The sequence below is a fragment of the Prionailurus viverrinus genome, chromosome B3 (genome assembly GCF_022837055.1).
Source record: "Prionailurus viverrinus isolate Anna chromosome B3, UM_Priviv_1.0, whole genome shotgun sequence".
Lineage (NCBI taxonomy): Eukaryota > Metazoa > Chordata > Mammalia > Carnivora > Felidae > Prionailurus > Prionailurus viverrinus.
This window is the reverse complement of record NC_062566.1, coordinates 42,734,860-42,757,507: the sequence shown is the minus strand read 5'-3', so window position 1 is coordinate 42,757,507 and position 22,648 is coordinate 42,734,860. Positions and strand designations below refer to the sequence as shown.

At 35.4% G+C, this 22,648-nt stretch overlaps 1 protein-coding gene across 8 annotated transcripts in view; it reads left to right on the top strand.

Moving 5' to 3' along the window:
- Positions 1 to 22,648, top strand: part of TCF12 (transcription factor 12) — a 382,275-nt gene that overhangs the window by 289,116 nt on the left and 70,511 nt on the right. For all 8 annotated transcript variants that reach the window (XR_007152836.1, XM_047861844.1, XM_047861848.1 and 5 more), the window contains 2 exons: positions 7,078 to 7,213; positions 10,945 to 10,997. Coding sequence is in view for 7 of the 8 variants with exons in the window: in XM_047861844.1 (XP_047717800.1) it covers positions 7,078 to 7,213; positions 10,945 to 10,997 (189 nt within the window). In the remaining variant the exon portion in view is untranslated. The remainder of the gene's footprint in view (positions 1 to 7,077; positions 7,214 to 10,944; positions 10,998 to 22,648) is intronic.

Below are 22,648 nucleotides of genomic sequence, written 5' to 3'. Positions count from 1 at the left end.
TTTAAATTATTTGTAAAAAATTAACAGAAGACTCATATAGTATTAAAGCCCTACGTTTATATTTTGCCCCTTTACCCTCTGAGTTTTTTATTTGATCATGAGTGGCTTCTTTGTCACTCTCCACTTCCCTGTCTTAATCTCGGAAACCTTAAGTGAGTGGACTTACAGCTAAACTGTATTGTGATATTTCTCAGTTAAAACAATTACAAATATGGTAATACTATACTGATTCTGCTCTCAGAACGATTTTGTTTCTTCATCCCTCAGTGACAAAGGAAATACGTGGTACAGTTTAAAGAATTCAACTGAGAAATTTTAATAGTTTATGTTCTCTGTTTTATCATGATTGTGTTCTATACTTTTTTATTGTTTTAATTAGTACACTCTCCTCTCAAGAAGACAAACCTGAGAACAGCTGCTTGCCTTTATATATTAAAACTGCATACCATTTCAGGACTGTAATATAGACATAAAATTAAAGAATTCTGTAAAATGTACACAGCAGAGGTTCCATGAGTCCATATTAAATATTAAACATTTTTACAGTGTGCAACTATAACATACTTTGTATCTTATTTTTCTAGAAAACAAATCAGTAATGAATTAGTGCTTCAAAGTTTTAGTCATAAAATGAGGCTAACAATTTTTGATATAGTGTTAATTAATTTAACCTTATTAATTAATAAGTCCTTATTTAATCTGAAGTTATAAATGGATATGAAATTATATTTTAGTACATTGTTTGGGCCAAGCCATTTAATGGTAAAAAGCAGTTCTGAGGAAGTAAGTTTATGTTTAACAAGATTTCAGACACTTTCCCTTTTAAGGGTAAAGAATATCCAAATTACTGCATTGTGGTTCTGAATCCTCTGGGCTGCTAAACCCCACCATTTTTATATAGGATATTCTTCTGATTTCCTATGAAATCACATTTAGAGTACTTAAGAAGTTACATTAATAAATGATGTTGGTCAAACTCACTACTTTATTCCTCTCCTTTACTTTTTGGTCACCATGAAGACTTACACTGAATAGTCTTTTCAATTTAACATTTTAGAGTCAGGGTTTCTTGGCATGTGAAGAGGGAGAAAGAATATATATATAATATATATATATATAATATATAATATATGTGTGTGTGTGTATATATATCCACATATATTACATGTATTATACATAGGCTACTATAAAGAAATGGGAGTTTTTATTTACAGGCTAGAGGTTTGTCATACATAATTTAAAATGAAACTTTACTGTAGTTTTTCGTAAATAATCTAGGCTGTATTAGTGTTTCTGGGATGAACCTTAATTGATTATTCTTCAGTAATTAGATACATTTTTCACAGTTGAGGTTTTAGATGACTATTAAAAAGATTATTTTCTAAGACTGTGTTAAGAAATGTAGTGCTCTGTCATTTCGGAAAACTAATTCTGCCTTGAATAACATGGCTTGGCAGAATAAAACTGCTTTGCCTAGTTCTGTATCCTCTGGGATTGTGTATTCTTTTTGCTTGTACCTTCAGGACAAGATCAGTGGCAATCAATAATGCTTCTCGTTAGTTTTTAAGCAGGCAGGAAAATCAATAATATGAACTGATACATAATTTTATTTTAAGAGAAATAAACTAGTTTATTATTTGTGCTTTAGTGTTACCAAAATATTTGAAGAATCAAAGAAAAGAAAAATACTTTATAAGTGATATAATATCAAGATATTAGGCTCATATAGTTTAGCCCTTGACTTTTTTTTAAATCACTTTCCATTAGTTTCATGGGTATTATTTCCTAGATTGCCAAGTCCTCATGGAGAAAACATTGTCTTAAACTTCTTTTGTATTTCTTGTAGTACTGAACAATTCATTTTAATTAATAGGATAAAATATTCTGTGTTCTTAAAAAGAAACAATTTCTCCTACATATTGATCAAGATACAAATTGAACAGGGAAACATGGTTATTTCTATGATTAAGACAACTAAGTGAAGAACATCTTCTATGGGTTTTTTTTAGCATTAATATTCACTATGGAACAAGAATACAGACTATTTGCTAACCATATCTCCATATTTACCTATACTAAGGAGAAAGGTTTATCAACATTATTGGTAAAAGTAAACTTTTCTCCTAAAAAATTTTATTCTTCTTCCTTTCTTCCATGCATGTGTACAGAATCTACCAGTATGTATTCTATAGATAATACAGCTTTAGGATTATAATCCACAAAGTCATTTACAGGTCACTTAAATGTTTTGAAGTTCATGGTCTTACATATGGTAATTATGTTCCTGAACTATTGTAGAAGTCTTCTTCATATTGAAGAAGGAAACTCTGAAGCAGACATAGATTCAAATTAGGGTTCTACTACTTGTTATCTGTATAACATATAATTTATATAATAAGATTGCAGTAAATATTACCTAAGATGGTACATTTGTAAGTATGCTTGTCGATCCTTGATATTTATTCTGATTTTCTCCAACTTTTTATTTTGAAAAATTACAAACTCACAGGAAGGGTACAAGAATAATAAAGTGAATATTTATGCGCTCTTAATGAAATTTCATCAGTATTTCACCACATTTGTGCGTACACAGTCCTTTTCTTTCACTTAGTATGTGTATGTGTTTGTATCCTACACATGAGTTTATACACACAAATACACATCTGCTGAATCATTTTCAGAATAAGTTGGCATTTTTCTATTTATTCTTGATTTAGATTAATACAGTTTGAATCTGTCACACTCCTTTTTGGATTTAGCCTTTAATTGTCAACCCTCTCTCTAGGGGCCTGTCCATTCTCTTTCCAATTTCTAACATCCAATAGCCTTTGGGAGTTGTAATTCAGCTTAGATGCAGGGCAAACAAGGTCTTCTTACTTAGGATAAAGAGTTTTCTGCCCAGAAAACAGAATATGAAATGTCATTCACCTTATTTTCATTCTTTCGTGGAATGAAAGAAGTAAAGTGGAATGAAGGATGTAAAATTTTCCCTTTTTGCAGATGGTATGATCTTATATATACAGAATCCACCGTAAAGCTATTTGAGCTAATAAACAAATCTACTGTAGTTGCAAGATTCAAGATCAAAAACTAGTTGTACTTCTGTACACTAATAATCAACAAACCAAAAATAAAATTAAGCCACCAACTCCATTTAGCATCCAAAAGAATAAAATACCTAGGAATAGGGGCTCCTGGGTGGCTCATTGGGTTTAGCATCTGACTCTTGATTTTGGCTCACAGTTCAAGCCGAACAGTTCAGCTCACAGTTCATGAGTTCAAGCCCCACTTTGGGCTCTGTGCTATCAGCGCAGGGCCTGCTTGAGATTCTCTCTCTCCTTGTCTCTGCCCCTCCCCTGCTCACACACTTTCTCTCTCTCAAATAAACTTCTTAAAAAGCTACCTAGGAATAAATTTAACTACAAAGTGTCAGACATATATACTGGAAACTACAAAGCATTGCTAAAAGAAATTACAGAAGACCGAAATTACAGATTCAGTGTTCATCAGTCAGAAAACTTAATGTTGTTAAGATGGCAAAACTCCCCAAAGCAATCTTCAGATTCAGTGCAGCCCCTATCACAATTCCAGTGGCATCTTTTTGCAGAAATGGAAAAGTTGATCCTCAGATTTTCTGTATAATTTCAAAGAACCCCAAATAGTGAGAACAGTATTAAAAAAGAAGAAGAAAGTTAGAGTACACACACTTTTCATTTTCAAAACTTACTACAAAGCTACAGTATAGAACTGGTACAAGGTGGACATACAGACAAATGAGATAGAATTGAGAGTCCAGAAATAAACCCAAATATCTATAAGCAATTGATTTTCAGCAAAGGATGCCAAGACCACTGAATAAGGAAATACTACTTTTTTCAACAAATGGTACTAACACAACTGGATATCCACATTCAAAAGAATGAAGTTGGACCTCTACCTTCTACCAACCATATACAAAAATTAACCCAAAATGGATCAGTGATCTAGGTGTGAGCTGAAACTATATACTCTTAGAAGAAAATACAGGGTTAAATCTTCACTACCTTGAATTTGGCATTAGATTCTTAGATGTGACGTCAAAAGCATTACAAAAGAAAAAAAAATAAGATAAATTAGACTTCATCAAAATTAAAAACTTGGACATTAAGAGGTAAAAAGACAGCCTACAAAATGGGACATGCAAATCATGTGTCTGGTAAGTGTCTAGTATAAGAACTCTTTTCTTTTAATGTTTATTTATTTTGAGAGAGAGCACACGTGCATGAGCAGGGGAGGGAAAAAGAGAATTCCAAGCAGGTTCTGCACTGTCAGCACAGACCCCAACACAGGGCTTGATCTCACGAACTGTGAGATCATGACCTGAGCCAAAATCAAGAGTTGCTTGCTTAACTGAGCCACCCAGGTGCCCCGGTGTATAAGAACTCTTACAATATAACAGTAGGAACACAACCCAATTTAAAAATGGTCAAAGGACTTGAATAGATGTTTTTCTGAAGAAGACAATACAAAGGGCCATCAAGCCCATGAAGAGATACCCAACATCATTAATCATTCGGGAAATGGTAGTCAAAACCACATTAAGATACTAGTCCATACTAGTATGGCTACAATTAAAAACAAAAAACTAGTAAGTGTTGATAAGGATGTGATTGGAATCCTCATACATTGCTGGTGGGAATGTAAAATGGCCCAGCCATTGTGGAAAACAGTTTGCCAGTTAAAGATAGAATTGCCATATGACTCAGCATTTCCACTCCTAAGTATTACCCAAAAGAATTGAAAACAAGTATTCAAATAAATGCCTATACACAAATGTTCATAGCAACACTATTCACAGTAGTCCAAAGTGAGAAACAACCAATGTGTCCCATTAGTGAATAAATGAATAAACAAATTATAGTATGTCTATACAGTGGAATATTATTCAGCCCTACAAAGGAATGAAATACTGATACAAACTACAACGTGGATACACTTCAAAAACATGTGAAGTGAGAGAAGCCAGACACAAAAGGTCACATATGATTCCAATTACATGAAATACTCAGAATAGGGAAATTCATAGAGACAGCAGATTAGTGGTTGCAGAGGCTACAGGAATGGAAGTAACTGTTTAATGGGTACAGGGTTTCCTTTGGAGGTGATAAAAATGTTCTGGAACTAGATGGTGATGGTCACATAATGAATATACCACATATCACTAGTTGGAAACTTTGCAGTGGTTATCTTTATGTTATGTGAATTTGTGCCTTTTTTTTTCAACGTTTTTTATTTTATTTTTTGGACAGAGAGAGACAGAGCATGAACGGGGGAGGGGCAGAGAGAGAGGGAGACACAGAATCGGAAACAGGCTCCAGGCTCTGAGCCATCAGCCCAGAGCCCGACGCGGGGCTCGAACTCACGGACCGCGAGATCGTGACCTGGCTGAAGTCGGACGCTTAACCGACTGCGCCACCCAGGCGCCCCGAATTTGTGCCTTTTTAAAGCTGAAACACAAGTTGTTTAAAATCATTAAATAGCGTGATAAACTGAAAAGTGAGTTTTTCTTGATTATTAAAATAGAGGCAGGAACTGGGCTACTGATGACTTCTGTTACAAAGTTCTACTGATTCTTTCTGACCAGAGCTGAGGTTTATTTGTTAGTACCTTTCTGATATTCATGAGTATGGTCACGGCAGGTATTAAATATGGGGTAGGAGAGTAGTATATGTATCAGAGGAATCAGCCCTTTTCACATGAGAGCATCCTCTCAACTGTATCCAGCACCTTTTCCAGTTGAAATCTTTTCCCCTCAGCTACCAGAAGGCTTGGAACCAAATTCTGCCAAGTTAACTTCATTTGCTTTATGATAGGGTCACTGGTTTAGTAGGTCAGGGCTGCTGAATCTCTGGGTTTCAGTGAAGCACTTGATAAAGTTTCATGCCATTGTGGCATACCTTAGGGATCTCCTCAGGCTTGTCATCCTCATGTCTTCTTTTGGTCCCATTTTTTATGCCCCAGTACTAAAAAGGCTAGCAAATGCATTGGTTAACAGACTCAGAATCTAAAACAGATAGAAATGATAAAATATAATGAGATTAATTTGATCAGGTAAATGTTAACTGTTGTACTTGGAATTAAAAAACACAACTGAAAAAGGTAACCATTGGAGGGACAAGACTTAATAGCAACATATGCAATAAAGAGTAACAGCGTGTGATCACTCCTAACCTCTTAATATGAGCTAGCACAAATGGGTTGTGTAAATGTAGTGTTGAAAATGACTCTGCACTAATCAGGTCACATCTGGGGCATTGTCATCCATTCCATTTTACAAGACACTTTGACAAACTGAAAATAAATCCAGAGGTCTTATGTCAGAGATGATGAGGATTACATTTAAACCCCCATGTCATGAAGCACAGTTGAAGGACACAGGAATGGCTTGTCTTGAAAATATTGGCAGTCTTTAAACAATGAAAACTATCCTAAAAGAAAAAAAAGAAGAAAGAACAGAATTGACTGCCTTGTATGGTCATGAAAGCATTCAAGCAAAGACTTGGTGGTCATTTTTCAGAAGTCTTCTTGATGATTAAAGGGTGAAACCACATAGTGACTAAAGTGTGTTTCAACCTTAAGATTGTTTAGATCTACATAATTACTAGGAATTAGGTAACATGAGGATGAGGAAAGAGAGAACATGTAAGTTTATTTTTTTAATGTTTATTTTTGAAAGAGAGAGAGAGAGCAGGGGAGATGCAGAGAGAGAGAGGGAGACAGAATCCGAAGCAGGCTTGGAGCTTTTGGCGCAGAGCTGGATGCAGGGATCAGACTCACAAACCGTGAGATCATGACCTGAGCCGAGGTTGGATGCTTAACTGACTGAGCCACTCCACGCGCCCCGAGGAAATGTAGGTTTAAGCCAATGTTCTAATAAACCATCGTTCAAATATTTATTAGATGCATCTAATTCAAGGCATTGTTGAAGGCATTAGCATCCTCTGAATAACCATCTGAATAACTCAGAAGTGGTGACATTTTCCCATTTGAGTTGGTATCAGTGGTAAAATAACTTGTTTCCTTGGCTTTGTTTTATAGTCTAGTCTCCTGAGACAAGATCTAGGGCTTGGAAGTCCAGCACAGCTGTCTTCTTCAGGAAAACCTGGAACACCATACTACTCGTTCTCTGCTACAAGTTCCAGGAGAAGACCACTCCATGACTCTGCAGCACTTGGTAAGCGTGCATTGTACAACAAACCCTGTCTTAACAAATGTTTTTTTTTGTTTGTTTGTTTAACCCCTTAGTCTTTACTTCTGGCTGTACTTTTATTTAGAAGAAATTTGGTTTCTTAGGTATCATGTTGATAGTAGAGATTATTTGCATAAAATGTTGTATCTGTTAGATACTTAATAAAAAATCAATTTAGTACTCTTGTTTGGTCACCATAAGAGGAACTAAATAGTGAAAATGGGACTGGTTTTTCCTATTATAATAAAAATGTTACGTGTTAATATTAACACCTTATTTTTTACTAAGATTGATAATAATGCTGAACAGTTTACAAAGTGGTTTTATATACTTTCTCATCTCATTAGTATAACAGACCTGCTAGTCAGTAGATGTAATACTATATTTAACATAAACTGAGGCTCAGGAGGACACATTCATATAATTAGTAGGTGGTTTCCCCAGGATAAAATTAAGATTTTCTGACTCCACATCCAATATTTTTTGCATATTAGTTGCTTCTACTCCCCAATTTTTTAAAAGTTGAGATAAAATCAATCATATTAAAATTCACAATTCAATGATATTTAGTACATTTATAGTGCTGTGCAGCTGTCATCTCGCTCTCCTTTCAAAACATCACCTCAATAGGAAACTCTGCACCTATTAAATTTTGAACTCTCATTTTCTTTAGCTCCCTTCTTTATGTCTTGTACATAGCCTAACCAGGCCAGTCTGTTTTGTGTTGCTGCTGCAGCAAGCCTCAGGTATACTCTTAACACCTTATCCAAGCAGTGTTTAAATGTGGGTATTTTTGGTGATTCCTACCAGGGAATCCTTTGTACAAGAAAATTGAAGTAGTACAGGCTGTTTATAATCAAAGATATGGCAGCTTATGAAATAAATATAGCCCACTAAAAGAAACTATGCCATAGTTATTTATTCCACAAATACTTGTTGACTGCTTTCAATTCATGTATCTACCTTCTGTCAAACCTAGAGTTTTGTGCAATAGTCCTTGTCCATGGGTCTAGAGTATGCTTGAGGGTATAAAAGGGCAAAGATGGTCATGTTTGGAATAGAGAGCTCTGACTAGATGTGCCCCCCTCTCAGCATTATGGGTGATTTAGTATATGTATTGATGAAGTAAGCCCAGATGATTTAGACCAGTATACTGTTTGTTACTAAAGAAATGATAAATTGTAAAGCATCTTTCCTCCATCTTTATGACTTTTGTTTCCTATCAGATGAGTTAGGGTAGGAACATTCATGAGTCTAGATGTGTCAGTGTCACTCTCGAGAAATATCTTGTTAGTATGTTATGTGAGCACATACTATAACAAAAAGTACTAATATGGACCAATATACTATTACTAAAAGTTCAGGAAGCTAAGCAACTGAGCTGAGGCTTGGTACCCAGGGAGGCCCACTCATTTCCTATATGAATAACATTTATCATTATTGTCATTCCATTCTTCATTGTTATTTCTCACTCAGCCACTCTTTCTTGGCGTTGCAGTTATTCCTAAAATCTCAGAGTTGAAAGGACTTCAGAGATCATCTACACCCACCTCAGCATCTTCTCAAGCTAGTTAGATGCTTTAGGAAATCAACATTTTGCAAAACAGCATCTAGCTATTTAATTTATAAACACTTTGCCACAGAATTTAATATAAACTAATCATAACAGCTAAAATTTATTGTCACTCTCTGTTACACACTGTCCTGAACATCTTCCATATATTATCTTTATTACAATAACTCTAAAAGGTGGTATTCCCTTTTCACATCTTAGCAGCTGAAGCTCAAAGAGGGTAAAAGTAACTTGCCCACGTTCGCATAGCTGCTGTATGGTGCAGCTGAAATTTGAATCCAGCCAGCTTACTCTCTTAACTGTTACAGTTTGCAACCCCTCAGAAGTGAACTATGAATCCCGAACTCATGATTTTAAATACGACATTATACAAGTAATTGTGTAGTGACAGCCAATGGTGAGATAAAAATATAAAAGAAAAACTTATATTCACATTGGAAGAAAAAACTGTCCTAAACTAAATAGCAACATCTTCTGGTGGTAATTAATCCAAAATAGATTGATGAGCTCCCCACTGACAGGAGCGGTTCAGTTGACTCTCTCGGCATGGAGTATGAGTTTTGCTCAAGGGATGCTGTTTTTATTAGTTGTAAAGAGTTGGGTTCTAGAAAAGCCTCACAAAGAACAAAAAAATTTGCTTCTAAGTTTTATAAATACAGAGTGTGCCAGATGTTGTTTATCTTTGGCACTTTTGTTTCAAGGAAATATAGGCTGCCTCTTGGTGTAGGGACTTAGATGGTAATGAATGCTTTTCCCCCCTTTGTATTGTATAAATTTTTTCCACATGCTACACATGCTTATAAAGTTGCTTTCTTAGCTTTGCAGCTTCCTGGAATAGTCACTGTAAAGATTCCCAGCCCTAATTTAAATGAATTTCATTCTTTCTTAAACAACCGTGTGTCTTATTATGTCGTATCATTTATGACCCAGGAAAATATCATGCTTGTTTAATTCTCATTTATACAGTTTGCAAAAATGGTATACTTTACATCAGCCTTCTTAATAGTGAACGCTTCTGAAAAATCCTGAGTTTCATCCATTATTTGTGTAAGATTGGAAAACTGTACTTACCACCTTTTTTTTTACAGTAAATAAGATGGACAAGTTTTAAATCTTAAGTTTTACAGATAAGTAAAATCGAAATACCAAGTGAGGCTGGTTGGGTATCTGAAAATACTCATTTTCTCATTTATATCAATAAATTATTTAAGTCTTATAAAGAAACATCCATCCAAGATAAATGACACAATAATCAGTGCTGAATTTGAAGTTTCAACCACACACTGTGGGTTTTTTTTTTAATGCTTATTTATTTTTGAGAGAGAAGGGGAGAGAGAAACAGTGCAAGCAGGGGAGGGGCTGAGAGAGAGGGAGAGACAGAATCTGAATCGAACTCCAGGCTCAGAGCTGTCAGTGCAGAGTTGGACCTGGGGCTCAAACTCACAAACTGCAAGATCATGACCTGAGCCAAAGTCGGAGGCTTAACCCGCTGGGCCACCCAGGGGCTGCAACCACACATTGTCAAACAGTGGATGTTCTTACAGAATCCTGGATGACATTGTATATGACAGTGCCTGTATGTAATAGTTTATGTAGCATTTCTCTGACATAATTTCAACCATAATTTTTCATTTATTAAATTTTATTTCAAATTTTTAACATAGTTGTAGCATAGCATTAACTTTCAGTTTGTTGACTGTGCTTTTAAACCTAACTCTTAATGTGATATGGATACTAAATTTGTTTAATAGTTTTACTATTAAAGTGACCTGTTATACCAGATGCCCCTCTGCAAATGACAGTGCCCAGTATGGAGCCTGGCACCTAAATGGGTACCTAAGAAATGTTAATTCCCTTCCCTCACACATGCTTTTTGGTTTGTTATTTTCTTTCCTGTTTTGCTTTGCTTTCATCTTCCTAAGTTTATGGGATATGTGTTTCAGAATATATTACTTCATTAGGAGAATTGTTTTGCCCAGGAACCAGTTAGAAAGAATGAAGCCCTCATCTTTATATTCCCTTGCTTATTCCTAAATATTGGAAAGCCAGAAAAGCGCTAGAAGGGAAAACTCTTTCCTATTCACCTGAAGTCTGATGTTTTCTAATATAAATGCTGATGAAATACATTGTTTTCCATATGCAGATCCTTTGCAAGCAAAGAAAGTCAGAAAGGTGCCTCCTGGTTTGCCTTCTTCAGTAAGTACCCATTTTTTTGACTTTGTGGTAAACAACTGATTTCAGCTATTCAGTATTTGCTGGCTGTAAGGATTATTTGATTGGTGTCAGCAGGCACACTTTGCATAGTAACTGTTCACTGTTCAACGGAATCATTGATTGAGATAAATCCACATTTAATGTTAGGTTTTTAGATTTCTCTGCAGTAATTTGTAGCTTACTCATATGCTGTTACTCCATGTCCCTGTCATTTGAATTCCCCTCTTGGGAAGAGGACTGGGCCGGTAGCTGTCAAAGAAGATCTCCTGTACAGGTCTTTTGATGTTTAATTAGTCATTATGTTGCTGAACAGGAGGACAGACAGAGATTAATAGCTGAGAATCTTAGAAATTTACATTTGTAATAATCCCAGTGGAGCTAAAGACATTAAGATTCGGAGGACATGTTCGGCTCAGCTTGCCTCAGTAGGACTGAAGTTATTAATATGCATAAATCACCGAGTCAGATGTTCATTGTGAAGCCCTTGTGGATTTTAAAGCCTTCATTAAGCCTTTCCTAACTTCAGCCTAGCATCAGGAAAGCTTTCAAGCAACTAGTTTGTTGATCCCTCTTTGCTCAAAAAATGTATCCTTTGAGAATAAAGAGCTTGCATGAAGGAGGTTGGAAAGGTTTGGTGAACAGTCATTAATGGCCGTGATAATCTAATACTGTAGGGGTGTTTGTGCTATTAAATATATTTTATTCTTCTAAAGAGTGAAAGTATTTGTAAATGAACCTACATCATAAATCCACCTACATTTAAAAATCTCTGGTGTGAGAAGGGAAATCTTTTTCCTCTCTCCCTTTGCTTTGAACAAATGGGGAGTGGGGCTTTTGGACTGAGGCCCCATGCCTTGTAGGGTACATCTCTTTGTTGTGTAAATGGATGTTGGGCTTTTATTTGGCAGTACTTAACACATGGGCGCAGGTGCTGCTGGATGAGTCACAGCTCATCGAAGTATACACTGAATGGAATATCCGGCTTGGCAAGTGGTAATCTAGAAGGAGCAGCATGGGTCTGAGCTTTATTTTTTATTAAGGCTGAAGTAGAGATATCATCTTTTTGGTTGTTTGCCTTCCTTCTTTCCTGTGTTCTTCCCCCTGCCTTCTCTTCCGTGTGATACATGAAAACTCAGATTTGAAATCCTCTTTGAAACTCAGTTCCAGATGGACTGAGTTTTATGCAGCCTAGGGCAGCTGTGCTCTGAACCTGCAGCCTACCTGGAAGGTTGGATTGCAGCTGCAGGCATTCTTAAAAGCTTTTGCTTGCATAAGCACTTGGGCCCACTAGAGGCTGAATAGCTGCTTGATAAACAAAATGAACACAATGCCTCAAATCATTATTCCCGAAGACAGGAATTTTTTTTCAACAACAGCTAAAAATAGTTGGGCAATTTACATTTTAACAGTTGTATGCTGTGGAGGGGTAGGTGGTTCAACAGTATAACAGATGATTTCTGCTAGATTAACAGAAATCATATTTAAAACTGACAGAACTGCTAAAACATGTAACTGTGCAATTTTCTTGTAATTTATTGGCATAATTCTATGAAAGTAATAAAAATTAAATTACATATTAATATTTACCAGGACTACACAGGTGAAAAAAAATACAAGGTTTGGAAATAAAAATTCATCTCATTTCTTCTTAGCCTAACACTGATTTTAAGAAACAGTATATTTTCAGTGTTTCATAGTTTTTTCATGTTTAAAACAAAAGGGCAAACTAGAGCAGTCTGGAAAAAGAATAGACACTGGAGGTAACGGGAATTCCTTCCGGTCCTAATCATAACAGCGTTCACTACTTGGAGGTAGTTCTCTGTATTGTTTCATGTGTCAGGACTAGCCACAGAGAAGGGGAAAGCCACTGAATTCTGAACTTTAATTTCTTTGAGAACCATTAGAAAATTTTATAAGCCAGGCCTAATTATGTAGTGTGTTACCAATTACCTTACTCAGGATTTATTAGATATTTGTACAGAACAGAATAGAATTCAGTGTTTTCAATTCTATATTTAATATCAGCATCAAATACACACTACTCAGAAACCATGATGAAAATAGTATTTAAACATTTTGAATGTCATTAAGCATATATAAAGAACAAATGCATTTTAATTAATGAAAGTATATTTTAAATTAAATGCTATTTTGAAATCTTAAGTTTTTTAAAGAGAATTTTTTTTTTAACTTTAAAAATAGATACTTTGGGGCTCAGTCGGTTGAGCACTCGACTTCGGCTCAGGTCATGATCTCACAGTTCTGAGTTCAGGCCCCATGTCAAGCTCTGTGCTGACAGCTCAGAGCCTGGAACCTGCTTCAGATTCTGTGTCTGCCTCTCTCTTCTGCCCCTCCCCTGCTCACATACTGTCTCTGTCTCTCTGTCTCTCTCTCAAAAATAAATAAACATTTAAAAAAAATTTTTTAAGATACTTTGATAAATAGTCCCAAAATAATAAACTTTTGGGAATACTTATGGTTACACTATTTACCTTTTCAGTATCTAAAGCAAATGGGAATTTAAAGTTACAGTTTTCTATTGGAATCCTTTTATTGAAATAAATGTAATTTATAGACCTTAACAATGTAAATTGTAAAAAGGTATAAAAATGAAAGTGGACGGTGTATATTTTATTTTATGATCATTTGAATATTATACTTACTAAACCAAACTAGAAACTTGACAGTAACATCTCAGATTTCACAGTTTGCTGTTTATCCAAAATATCTTTAATCATCTTTAAAATACATGTTACCTTTTTACTAAAGAAACAGTAGAAGAGCTAGGTTAATATTGTACTGCTCATACTGCTGCAGAAAACCAGAGGCAGAGTTACTTAACATGCAAAACATTAATAATCTATACATTTGACCCCAGAGCATTGGCCTTTTCTTTTTGTGAACCATGATACAATTTTGGGTTTCATAAGCACAAACCTCAGCTCTTGTATTCCTCTCTGCATAACAACTGAATGGTAATTCCTGTCTGTGGATTAAGATCCAGTAAGTGTTTGTTGGCAACATTAAAGCAGCATGATTAGTAAGGTTAAGAGAATGATCTGCTCAAATGTGCTGGCTCAGTTAGTGATTATTTGTATGACCCTGGACTCGTCAGTCCTTAGAAAATCTGAAGTGGGAAATCTGAAGTTCCTTTCAGGTGTAAAAATGCTAAGTACTTATGGTTTTAAAACTGATACACCCAATACATAATCAAAAAGCACAGTGGGCATAGCTTTCTTCCCACTGATAAAAAAAAAAAAAATAAAGTGATGTCCTTAAGCACATTAAATTTTCCACTTGCTTTTCTACATAGGTTGAAATATTGGACAAAGTAGACCTGTAGCAGTAACATTAGAATGATGCTTAGATATTGAAAAGTCTAACATAGACACACACCATCATTACCTTCAGGGAACTTCCCATACAGTATGAGATACAAGCATTCAGTGATTAATTATATTGCAGTGAGGCAAGTAAAGCTGTATACCAAAGACTCTGGAAACATAGGGTAAGTAGAATGAACCCTACCTTGGGAAGCACTGATGGCTTCATGAGTTGACATTTGAGCTGTGTTTGGAAAAATGAGTAGCAATTCTTCTGTTAGGAGGGAGAATGAACAGACAGGTAAAAGGCATAGACCTAAAAAAAAATAAACACATGCTCAGGACACATCTAGAAGTACAGCATAACTGTATTCTATACCAAATACAACTTTTCCTCTGGCAGACCCACTTTCCCACTCCAGAGGAGGACTGGGGAACATATAAAATCACTTCTGATATGAAAAGGTATAAACTGTCATAACAGTCTATGCTAGATAAAGTCCTAAAGTATCCTGGCTGATAAATAATAGGTGGCATCTGTGATTGTTAAGGTTTATCTGGGAGACTTTCAGAAGGCATGGGACTTTGACTTTGTGGGGTGTTTTCCTCCTTTTTTAGGGCTCCTGAACCTCCTCTCCCATTCTCTTAGCCCCCAACTTTGTTCTTATGTGTATACCAGTTGTTTTTTATCTGTATCAGATTTGTACTAAGATACAACATTTAAGGAGATTGTGAAGAACTGGATAGTGGTAGGGGGCAGTTGTGGTTTTATCCTAGTAATTTTTGAAAAAAAAATTGAAACATTTGTCATGTATTTGTTAACATCCCTTACAGCCCCACTCTGTTAGAGGTGCAGGACTTACATGTATGAGGATCTATGTTAACCATTATCTGTATTATCTTAATCTTTAATCTTTGCACCACACCTCTTTAAGATAACTAAATACACTCGTCTTAAAAATGAGGAAATTGAGGCTCAGATATTAAGTAACTTGCCCAAGATCACACATAAAGCCAAGATTACTGTCTAATTTAATATCAAAGACCATTTTCTGTTTATTATGAATGTTAAAACATATTACATATCTTGGTTTACTCATAAAACATCCTATCCTGTTCAGTATATTAAATTTAAACCATAGTTTATTCTGTCAATTACATTTTTGTTGATCAAATTTATTTTTAATTGGTTTCGTTCCTTTAAGGAACCTATCAGCATCTGAAAGGATGATGTAGAAAAGCACAGACTTTCCAGTCCAGCAGATCATGGGTTTTATCTGGCCTCAGCTGCTTTTTATTTTAAAACCTTGGATAACTTGCTTTTAAGTTTTCTAAATCGCCAAGTTTCTATTTGTAAAAAAGGAGATAATGCCTATCTAAAATATTAATGTGTAGGTATTCTGTGCCTAACACGTGTCCAGCATATAATAGACACTCAATAAAGGTTCTTTGTTTTTTCTGGTTCTTACCAGTACAGCTTGAAATTTGAAGAACTTTAGCAATTCATTTTTACCAAATTTTGCTGGAAAGCAAGCAAGGGTTTAAAAACATAAGGAGAGATAAATGTTAGACTAAAAGATACAAAGTATTATGCTACCTAGACTTGCATATATAATATATATGCTTGACATGAGTGGTAAATTGTAACTGCTCTTGTTGTTTAGAGATCATTTATTTTCAGAAAAGGAACCTTCAAAAGGAGAGAAAGTTTGACAAAATTCTGCTACCTAGAATTCATTATTTTTGTTTTTTTAATTTAATTTAATTTATTAAATTTTAATTAATTTAATTATTTTTGTTTTCTGAATTATCAGAAACCTATACCTATTTTTATCATTTGTTTAACATCTTTATCTTTATGTCCCTCTGAAGCATTTCTCAGATGTAAAGAAATTTCTTTGTTCTTTAGTATCTATTTTTTAATTTGGTGTTAGTATTTTCAGACATAGATAATTTTTTTAATATACTGCAGAAGATGCAGAATTCTGAAATAAGAAGCAAGACACTTTCAAGATTTTTATCACCAGAAAAAAATCCAAATGGCTTTTTGAGACCCAAATTCTTCCTAAAGTTTTGTTCTTGTTCAGTAGCATTTGAAAACATCTTCTGAACATCAAATTTTAATATCTTTTTGAACATGGCATGTATTCATTATTCATTTTGAATATAACTGGCTTATAGTCCCATACGTAGGCTGATGACACAGTCTGTTTCTTAATCAAATGCTACGCTGTCCTTTGTCCTTTGTTTTTGAGTATGTATATATTTTCCCCACAAAAGCTATTATGGTTTATCACATAATTTCTTTGCTTTTTAGTTAAGCTCTCAAAGTGTATTTACCACCCCAGGCAGGCATCAAATTTGTTTTGTTTTGCTTTGTTTTCTTTTTTCGCTCTTACCCCCATAAGGAACTTGGAGTCTGAGATAAATCATAGCAGCTTAGAATCCACCTTTTCTTGTTTTGCTGCAGATAGTCAGAGTTCTGTAGCCTTTCATTTGATAATTGGCTGTAGTTCAGGAATTATGCCTTCTTTCTCCCAAAATTTTTATGGGATTTTATGTTGTTAGGAATGACTTTTTAAAAATTAATGTTAATTTTGAGTTATTTTTAGTAGTAAATTTGAAATTTCAGGGGCAGCCCTTGAGATAACTGTAGATATCCTGACATGTTCCCAAACCACAAAGGCCACTAAAACATGTCCAATGATCTAGCATTTTCATGTATATACTATATAAAATTTGGTCTGAATATTAAATAGAGAAGGTCAGAATATAAAATCTTGAGGGTGACTAAATGGAAGATTTTTTTTAAATAGGAAAGAAAGGACAAATACAAGTTTCTATATTTCTGCAGAAATAAATATAGAATGGCAAAAATGAGTAACTTGGAAAACTATCATCTAAGAGATTACTGGCGAGCTGAGCCTGTTAGGAAAAGGTCAGGGGTTAGAATCATAGAGAAACTGTTCTCTCCAGTTTATCCACAAAAATAGCAAGCAAGATGAGCAGCAAGTAGAATACTCTCAAAGGGAGTGTCCTATGCAAGTCACTAGGAAGCTAAAATAACAGAGTGATTGTAGACAATTATAATTGTAGGGCTTTAAGACTAGCAGGAATCCTAGGGCTTCTGGAACAAACAGTATTTACACGCAGCACCAGCTTCAGCTTAACTTCATGAGTGAACCCTCCAGTTCTTGAACTTAAGTTGGAATAGGTATTAGCTTAGCTCCTTTGGCAGACAAGCTTAGAGGGCACACAACAACTGTAGGTACTTAAGAGTTTCTTATTTCTGGCTGTTAAATAAGCGGTCTCTGTTTGAAAGTCACTGCAATATAAAATTTCCAAAGTGGCCGATTCCTTCTCTGACTTTATAGGTCAGAAACATCTTAGTATTTTACAGAAACATCTTAGTATATAAAGGGAATGGTTCTACAATCCATTCCAAACTTATATTCAGTTTGGTCATTGATTGAAAGATTTTCTTCATACATTAATAAGAAATAGCCACCATTTATGCTGACAGTAACTACTGTTCAGAACAGTGTCAGAATTGTATCAGTGTAGATAATAGGTTTTGAATCCATAGTTTTAAGATGTTCATTTTTGTGAGGAGCCAGTAATGTCTTTGATCTTATTTTAAAGTCAAAAAACAGAAGGAAAAGTAACAGGTGAGTAAGTCCTGTATATCCAGTTGTTTGTACTGATGTGACTGTACAACCACAGCGATATTTATTTTCTGACCTCTCCTATTTTTTTCAAAGAGAAAGAACATCTGAATTTCAGAGTTGGCTTTTAAGGTTTATTGAACTCTTCAGTTGCTGGTGTTTCAGATCTTTAAGACTTAAAGCAGACATAGGATAAGACCCAATGTGTGTTTGTGTGTGTAATTTGTCTAATTTTTAAAGGTTATGTGGTGGCTGAATTCTGTGAATGCTTTTAGAGTTTAAGCCCAATGTTAAGGTATTCAGCATCAGTATAATCATGAAAGGGTTTTACTGTTGTTTTAACCTAATGCAGTTGAGGATTCTTTTTGCAAGTATAGGAAAGGATAACTATAGGATAAATTAAGAAATTCCAGGTTTTATCACTGAGGATGTTGAGGACTCTGGATTTCATTCTTAGTTAGGGAAGACAATTATATCCTAAGTAATTTGGTGACATGAAATTTGCCATATCTGATACTCCCTTTGCTTAACCAGTAGTGATTTTACTTTGAAAAGTCACTTACTATACTTGTATAGTATCTAATTTCAAGGTCTGTAATGTATGCTATATAGATAAGTACCTAGTTAGGTTTATAAGCGTTTTAAAAGCACTGCTAATCCAAAGGTACTTTCTGATTTCTCTTTTGTGTTTTTATTGAACAGATTTTAAACAAATTTTAATGTGTTGGTCATTTAAAGTTTTTGTCTTTTTTTTAATGTTTATTTATTTTGAGAGAGAGAGCGAGAGAGAGAGAGAGAGAGAGAGAGAGTGCGCACAAGTGGCATAGGAACAGAGAGAGAGGGGGTGGAGAGAAGATCCCAAGCAGGCTCCGTGCCATCTGTGCAGAGCCTGATGTGGGGCTTGAACTCACGAACTGTGAGATCATGGCCTGAGCTGAAATGAAGAGTCAGACAGACACTTAACTGACTGAGCCATGTCGATGCCCCAAAGATTTTGTCTTTTATCTTCTTTAATTATTTGAATACATATCTGTAATATGTATTCAATCCAACATATCTATAATATGCCAACATTTTATGTGTTCAAAAATAGTGTGATTCTAGAAATTATGTTTCTGGAAAATTTTCTAGAACCTGCTTACTTTTTTGTTAATAACCTATATGTCGACTCTTCCTCAGTGTGCTTGACCAGGAGTCAGCAGACTTTTTGTGTAAAGGGTTGTGTAGTAAATGTGTTCAGCTTTGTGGGCCAGATGTTCTCTGTAACAACTATGCAGCTCTGCTACCAGAACATGAAAGAAGCCCCAAATGATACATAAATGGACATGACTGTGTTTCAATAAAACTTTATTTGTAAGATCAAACGGTGAGCTAGATTTGACCCATAGCCATAATTTGCCAACTCCTGCACTAGGCAACACAAGTTATATGCTTTAAAGTAAATACATTCTTATTTTCATAATATAGTCCCTGTGAAAAACAGACCCAAAGTGAAATAAAATTAGTCATTTTTTAGGCCTCTTCCCTGGTTATTTGTGGGGCTTTTTAGAGTCATTACCTGATATCATTAGTCCCTTCTTCATTTTCTTAAGGTTCCAGGCACTGGGCCAGAGTTTATTGTATTGGCAGAAACTTCCCAGAACCTTTATTTGCTTTATTCTGACTGTGATAATGGAGGAGCCTCAATGTATAAAGTGGGGGGTACAGTGTCACAATTTTTCTAGATTTAAATGTTAGATTAGGTAGTATGCAGGAGAGTTTATGACTTCAAAAGCAAGTCCATGAATTGATATATTAGTAACTGATTATTTGAAACAATTGGGTTTAAAGTATTTAAATAAATTTATTTTGATATAGGCAGTCCTACAATAATATTTTACTTAACCGTACGTATATCTCCGTGCCCACTCATCATCTTTTATCCTGGTCCAGCTTTCTCATAGAACCCAAAGCTTAAAAGTTGTTTCTAGCAGCTTGAGAATGAATTGCAACCCAAATGTGATTGTGAAACAAATTCTGTTGAAGCATAAGCACTCTATAAACATGAAAGCTTCATATGAAACTTAATCCTCCATCTCATGACTAGAAAAATCATTTTCTCAACCGAAGTTAACCTCTATAAATTTAAGTGAATATTTATGGTTCTTATTTAATTCCCTCTTTAGCTTTATGATGACTAGTATCAATAAGAAATAAGTATTAAAACCCTTGTCAATTTTCTGACTTGTGCTTGATAATTTTTTAAACTATAAAACTTGATATTATTTGAAATCAAATTATTTTCTTCAACATCATCAAAGACATACTTTAAAACCCAGTAATTTTTCTCAGAGAATCTTTTTTTTAAAGAGATTAGCTAGAAACTTTTTTTAAAGAATTTTTTAAAGTTTATATATTTATTTTGATGGGATGGGGACAGGTGCAGGAGGGGCAGAGAGACAGGGAGACAGAATCCCAAGCAGGCTCCACCCTGTCAGCGCAGAGCCCTATGTTGGGCTAGAATTCAACAACCATGAGATCGTGACCTGAGCTGAAGTCAGACGCTCAACCAACTTAGCCACTCAGGTACCCCAAAACTTTTTTTTTAATGTTTGCTTATTTTTGAAAGAGAGTGCACACAGGCGTGCATGCAAGGGGGAGAGGGGCAGAGAAAGAATCCCAAGTAGGCTCTGCAGTGTCAGCGCAGAGCTCAACACTGGCTGGAACCCACAAACTGTGAGATCCTGACCTGAGTGGAAATCAAAAATTGGATGCTTAACCCACTGAGCCACCCAGGTGCCCCAGAGAGAGAGAATGTTAAGCATGCTCCATGCTCAGCATGGAGCCCAAAGCAGGACTCAATCCCATGACCCTGGGATCCTGACCAGAGCCGAAATCAAGAGTCTGATGCTCAACCAACTGAGCCACCCATGCACCTTTAAAACCCAGTACTTTGAATAAGAATTAGAAACTCTTTCCCACTAAAGTGGGCTCCATTTAATAGATCTCCAGTGAATGGAATATGAATCCATTTATATATCAAGTACTTATCATGAGTGAAGAATTCTTTTAGGCCCTATAGATTTAAGTATAAATAAAGCATGGACCCATGTACCCTGTCTTCATGATGCTTATAGTCAAAACCTAAGTCTGACCTTTGGAAAGAAATATTTTGAAATTTTTTTCTGTTGAGTAATTGTTGCCCTCTGGGCACGTCCAGGAAATGCTTTTTGAATTAAATTAAAAGGATAAAAATAAATACTGTAAAGCCATTACTTTATGTTAACTATAATAGGGAACATCATCTGTTAATGACTTCCTTCTCCAAGCTGTACTTTTCGACTTCCTCCTACTCTGGCTGTTCACATCATCAAAAATATGTTAACTTCTTTTCTTTGTAAAGAAACTGAATTATTTGTCCTATTTTTTTCTCTGCATTTATGCAGTTAACTCCCAGTTACATACAATAGGAGTTATTTTTGCAAAAAATAACTATTTTGCAAAAAAAAAAAAAAGGAGTAAATTTGCAAAAAAAAAAAAAGGGGGGGGGGGTAAATTACAGGCAATTCAGCCATTACTCTACAGTGCCTTAGGATTAACCCAGTTAACAATATAAGGTCCTGATCTTTATGTGACAGATGGAAAACTGGAATATAGGAAACCTATTCCTAAAGGGGGGGGGGGAAGCTGTAGTTTCACTGACATAAAAATGAAATATTGGTTATCTTCCCATACTAAATTCCTCATAGTAAAATTATCTTCAAAAATTAGACCATTTGTCACCACCTGTTGCTATCATCATTGACCAGGCCACTTTTATTCCTTTTCTGAATTATGGCAACATCTTCCCAGCTAGTCTTCCACTTTTCCTTCAGTCTTTTTTTTCTTAACACAGGAAGATCCTTTTAAAATCTAAATCAGATGATATTCTTCTGTTCAAAATCCCCAACAGCATTTCTTACCACTGTAAAACCAGATCCTTAAAATAACTGTCAAGACCCTTCTGATCTGACCCCTGCTACTTCCCAGATAGCATATCCCATTAATTTACCTATCTAGCCACACACTTGCCCTCTTTTACTTTTCCTTAAAGATATCAATCCTCAGAGCCTTTGCATTTCTCTGCCAGAGCATACCTCCCTTTAGTGTCCACATAGCTAGTTTTCTCACATACTTTTTTCTTTGATCACATAACAATCCCTAGGGATCTTTCCTGACTGTTCTAAATAAAATGGCAACATGTCCCTGTCACTCCCTCTTTTCTAACCTGCTGTATTTTTTTCTCTATAACACTTATTACCCTCTGATATACTATAATTTTTCTGTCTCACCCAGGAGAAACTAGATAAGGCAGGGGCTTTCTTTATGTTGTTTTATCTGTAGCACCTTGCTGCGTAATGGATGCTCAGTGTATATTTGTTGAATAAATGAACAAACTCAAATAAAAAAACAGTATAGCCATGACTTTTCCTTTATCCTGGGCCATGCTCAGTTGAGTTGACTCAGAAGGCATAAAAAATATACTGGGCAAGGGGCGCCTGGGTGGCTCAATCCGTTAAGTGTCCAGCTTCGGCTTAGGTCATGATCTAGTGGTTCGTGAGTTAGAGCCCTGCGTCGGGCTCTGTGCTGACAGCTCAGAGCCTGGAGCCGCTTCGGATTCTGTGTC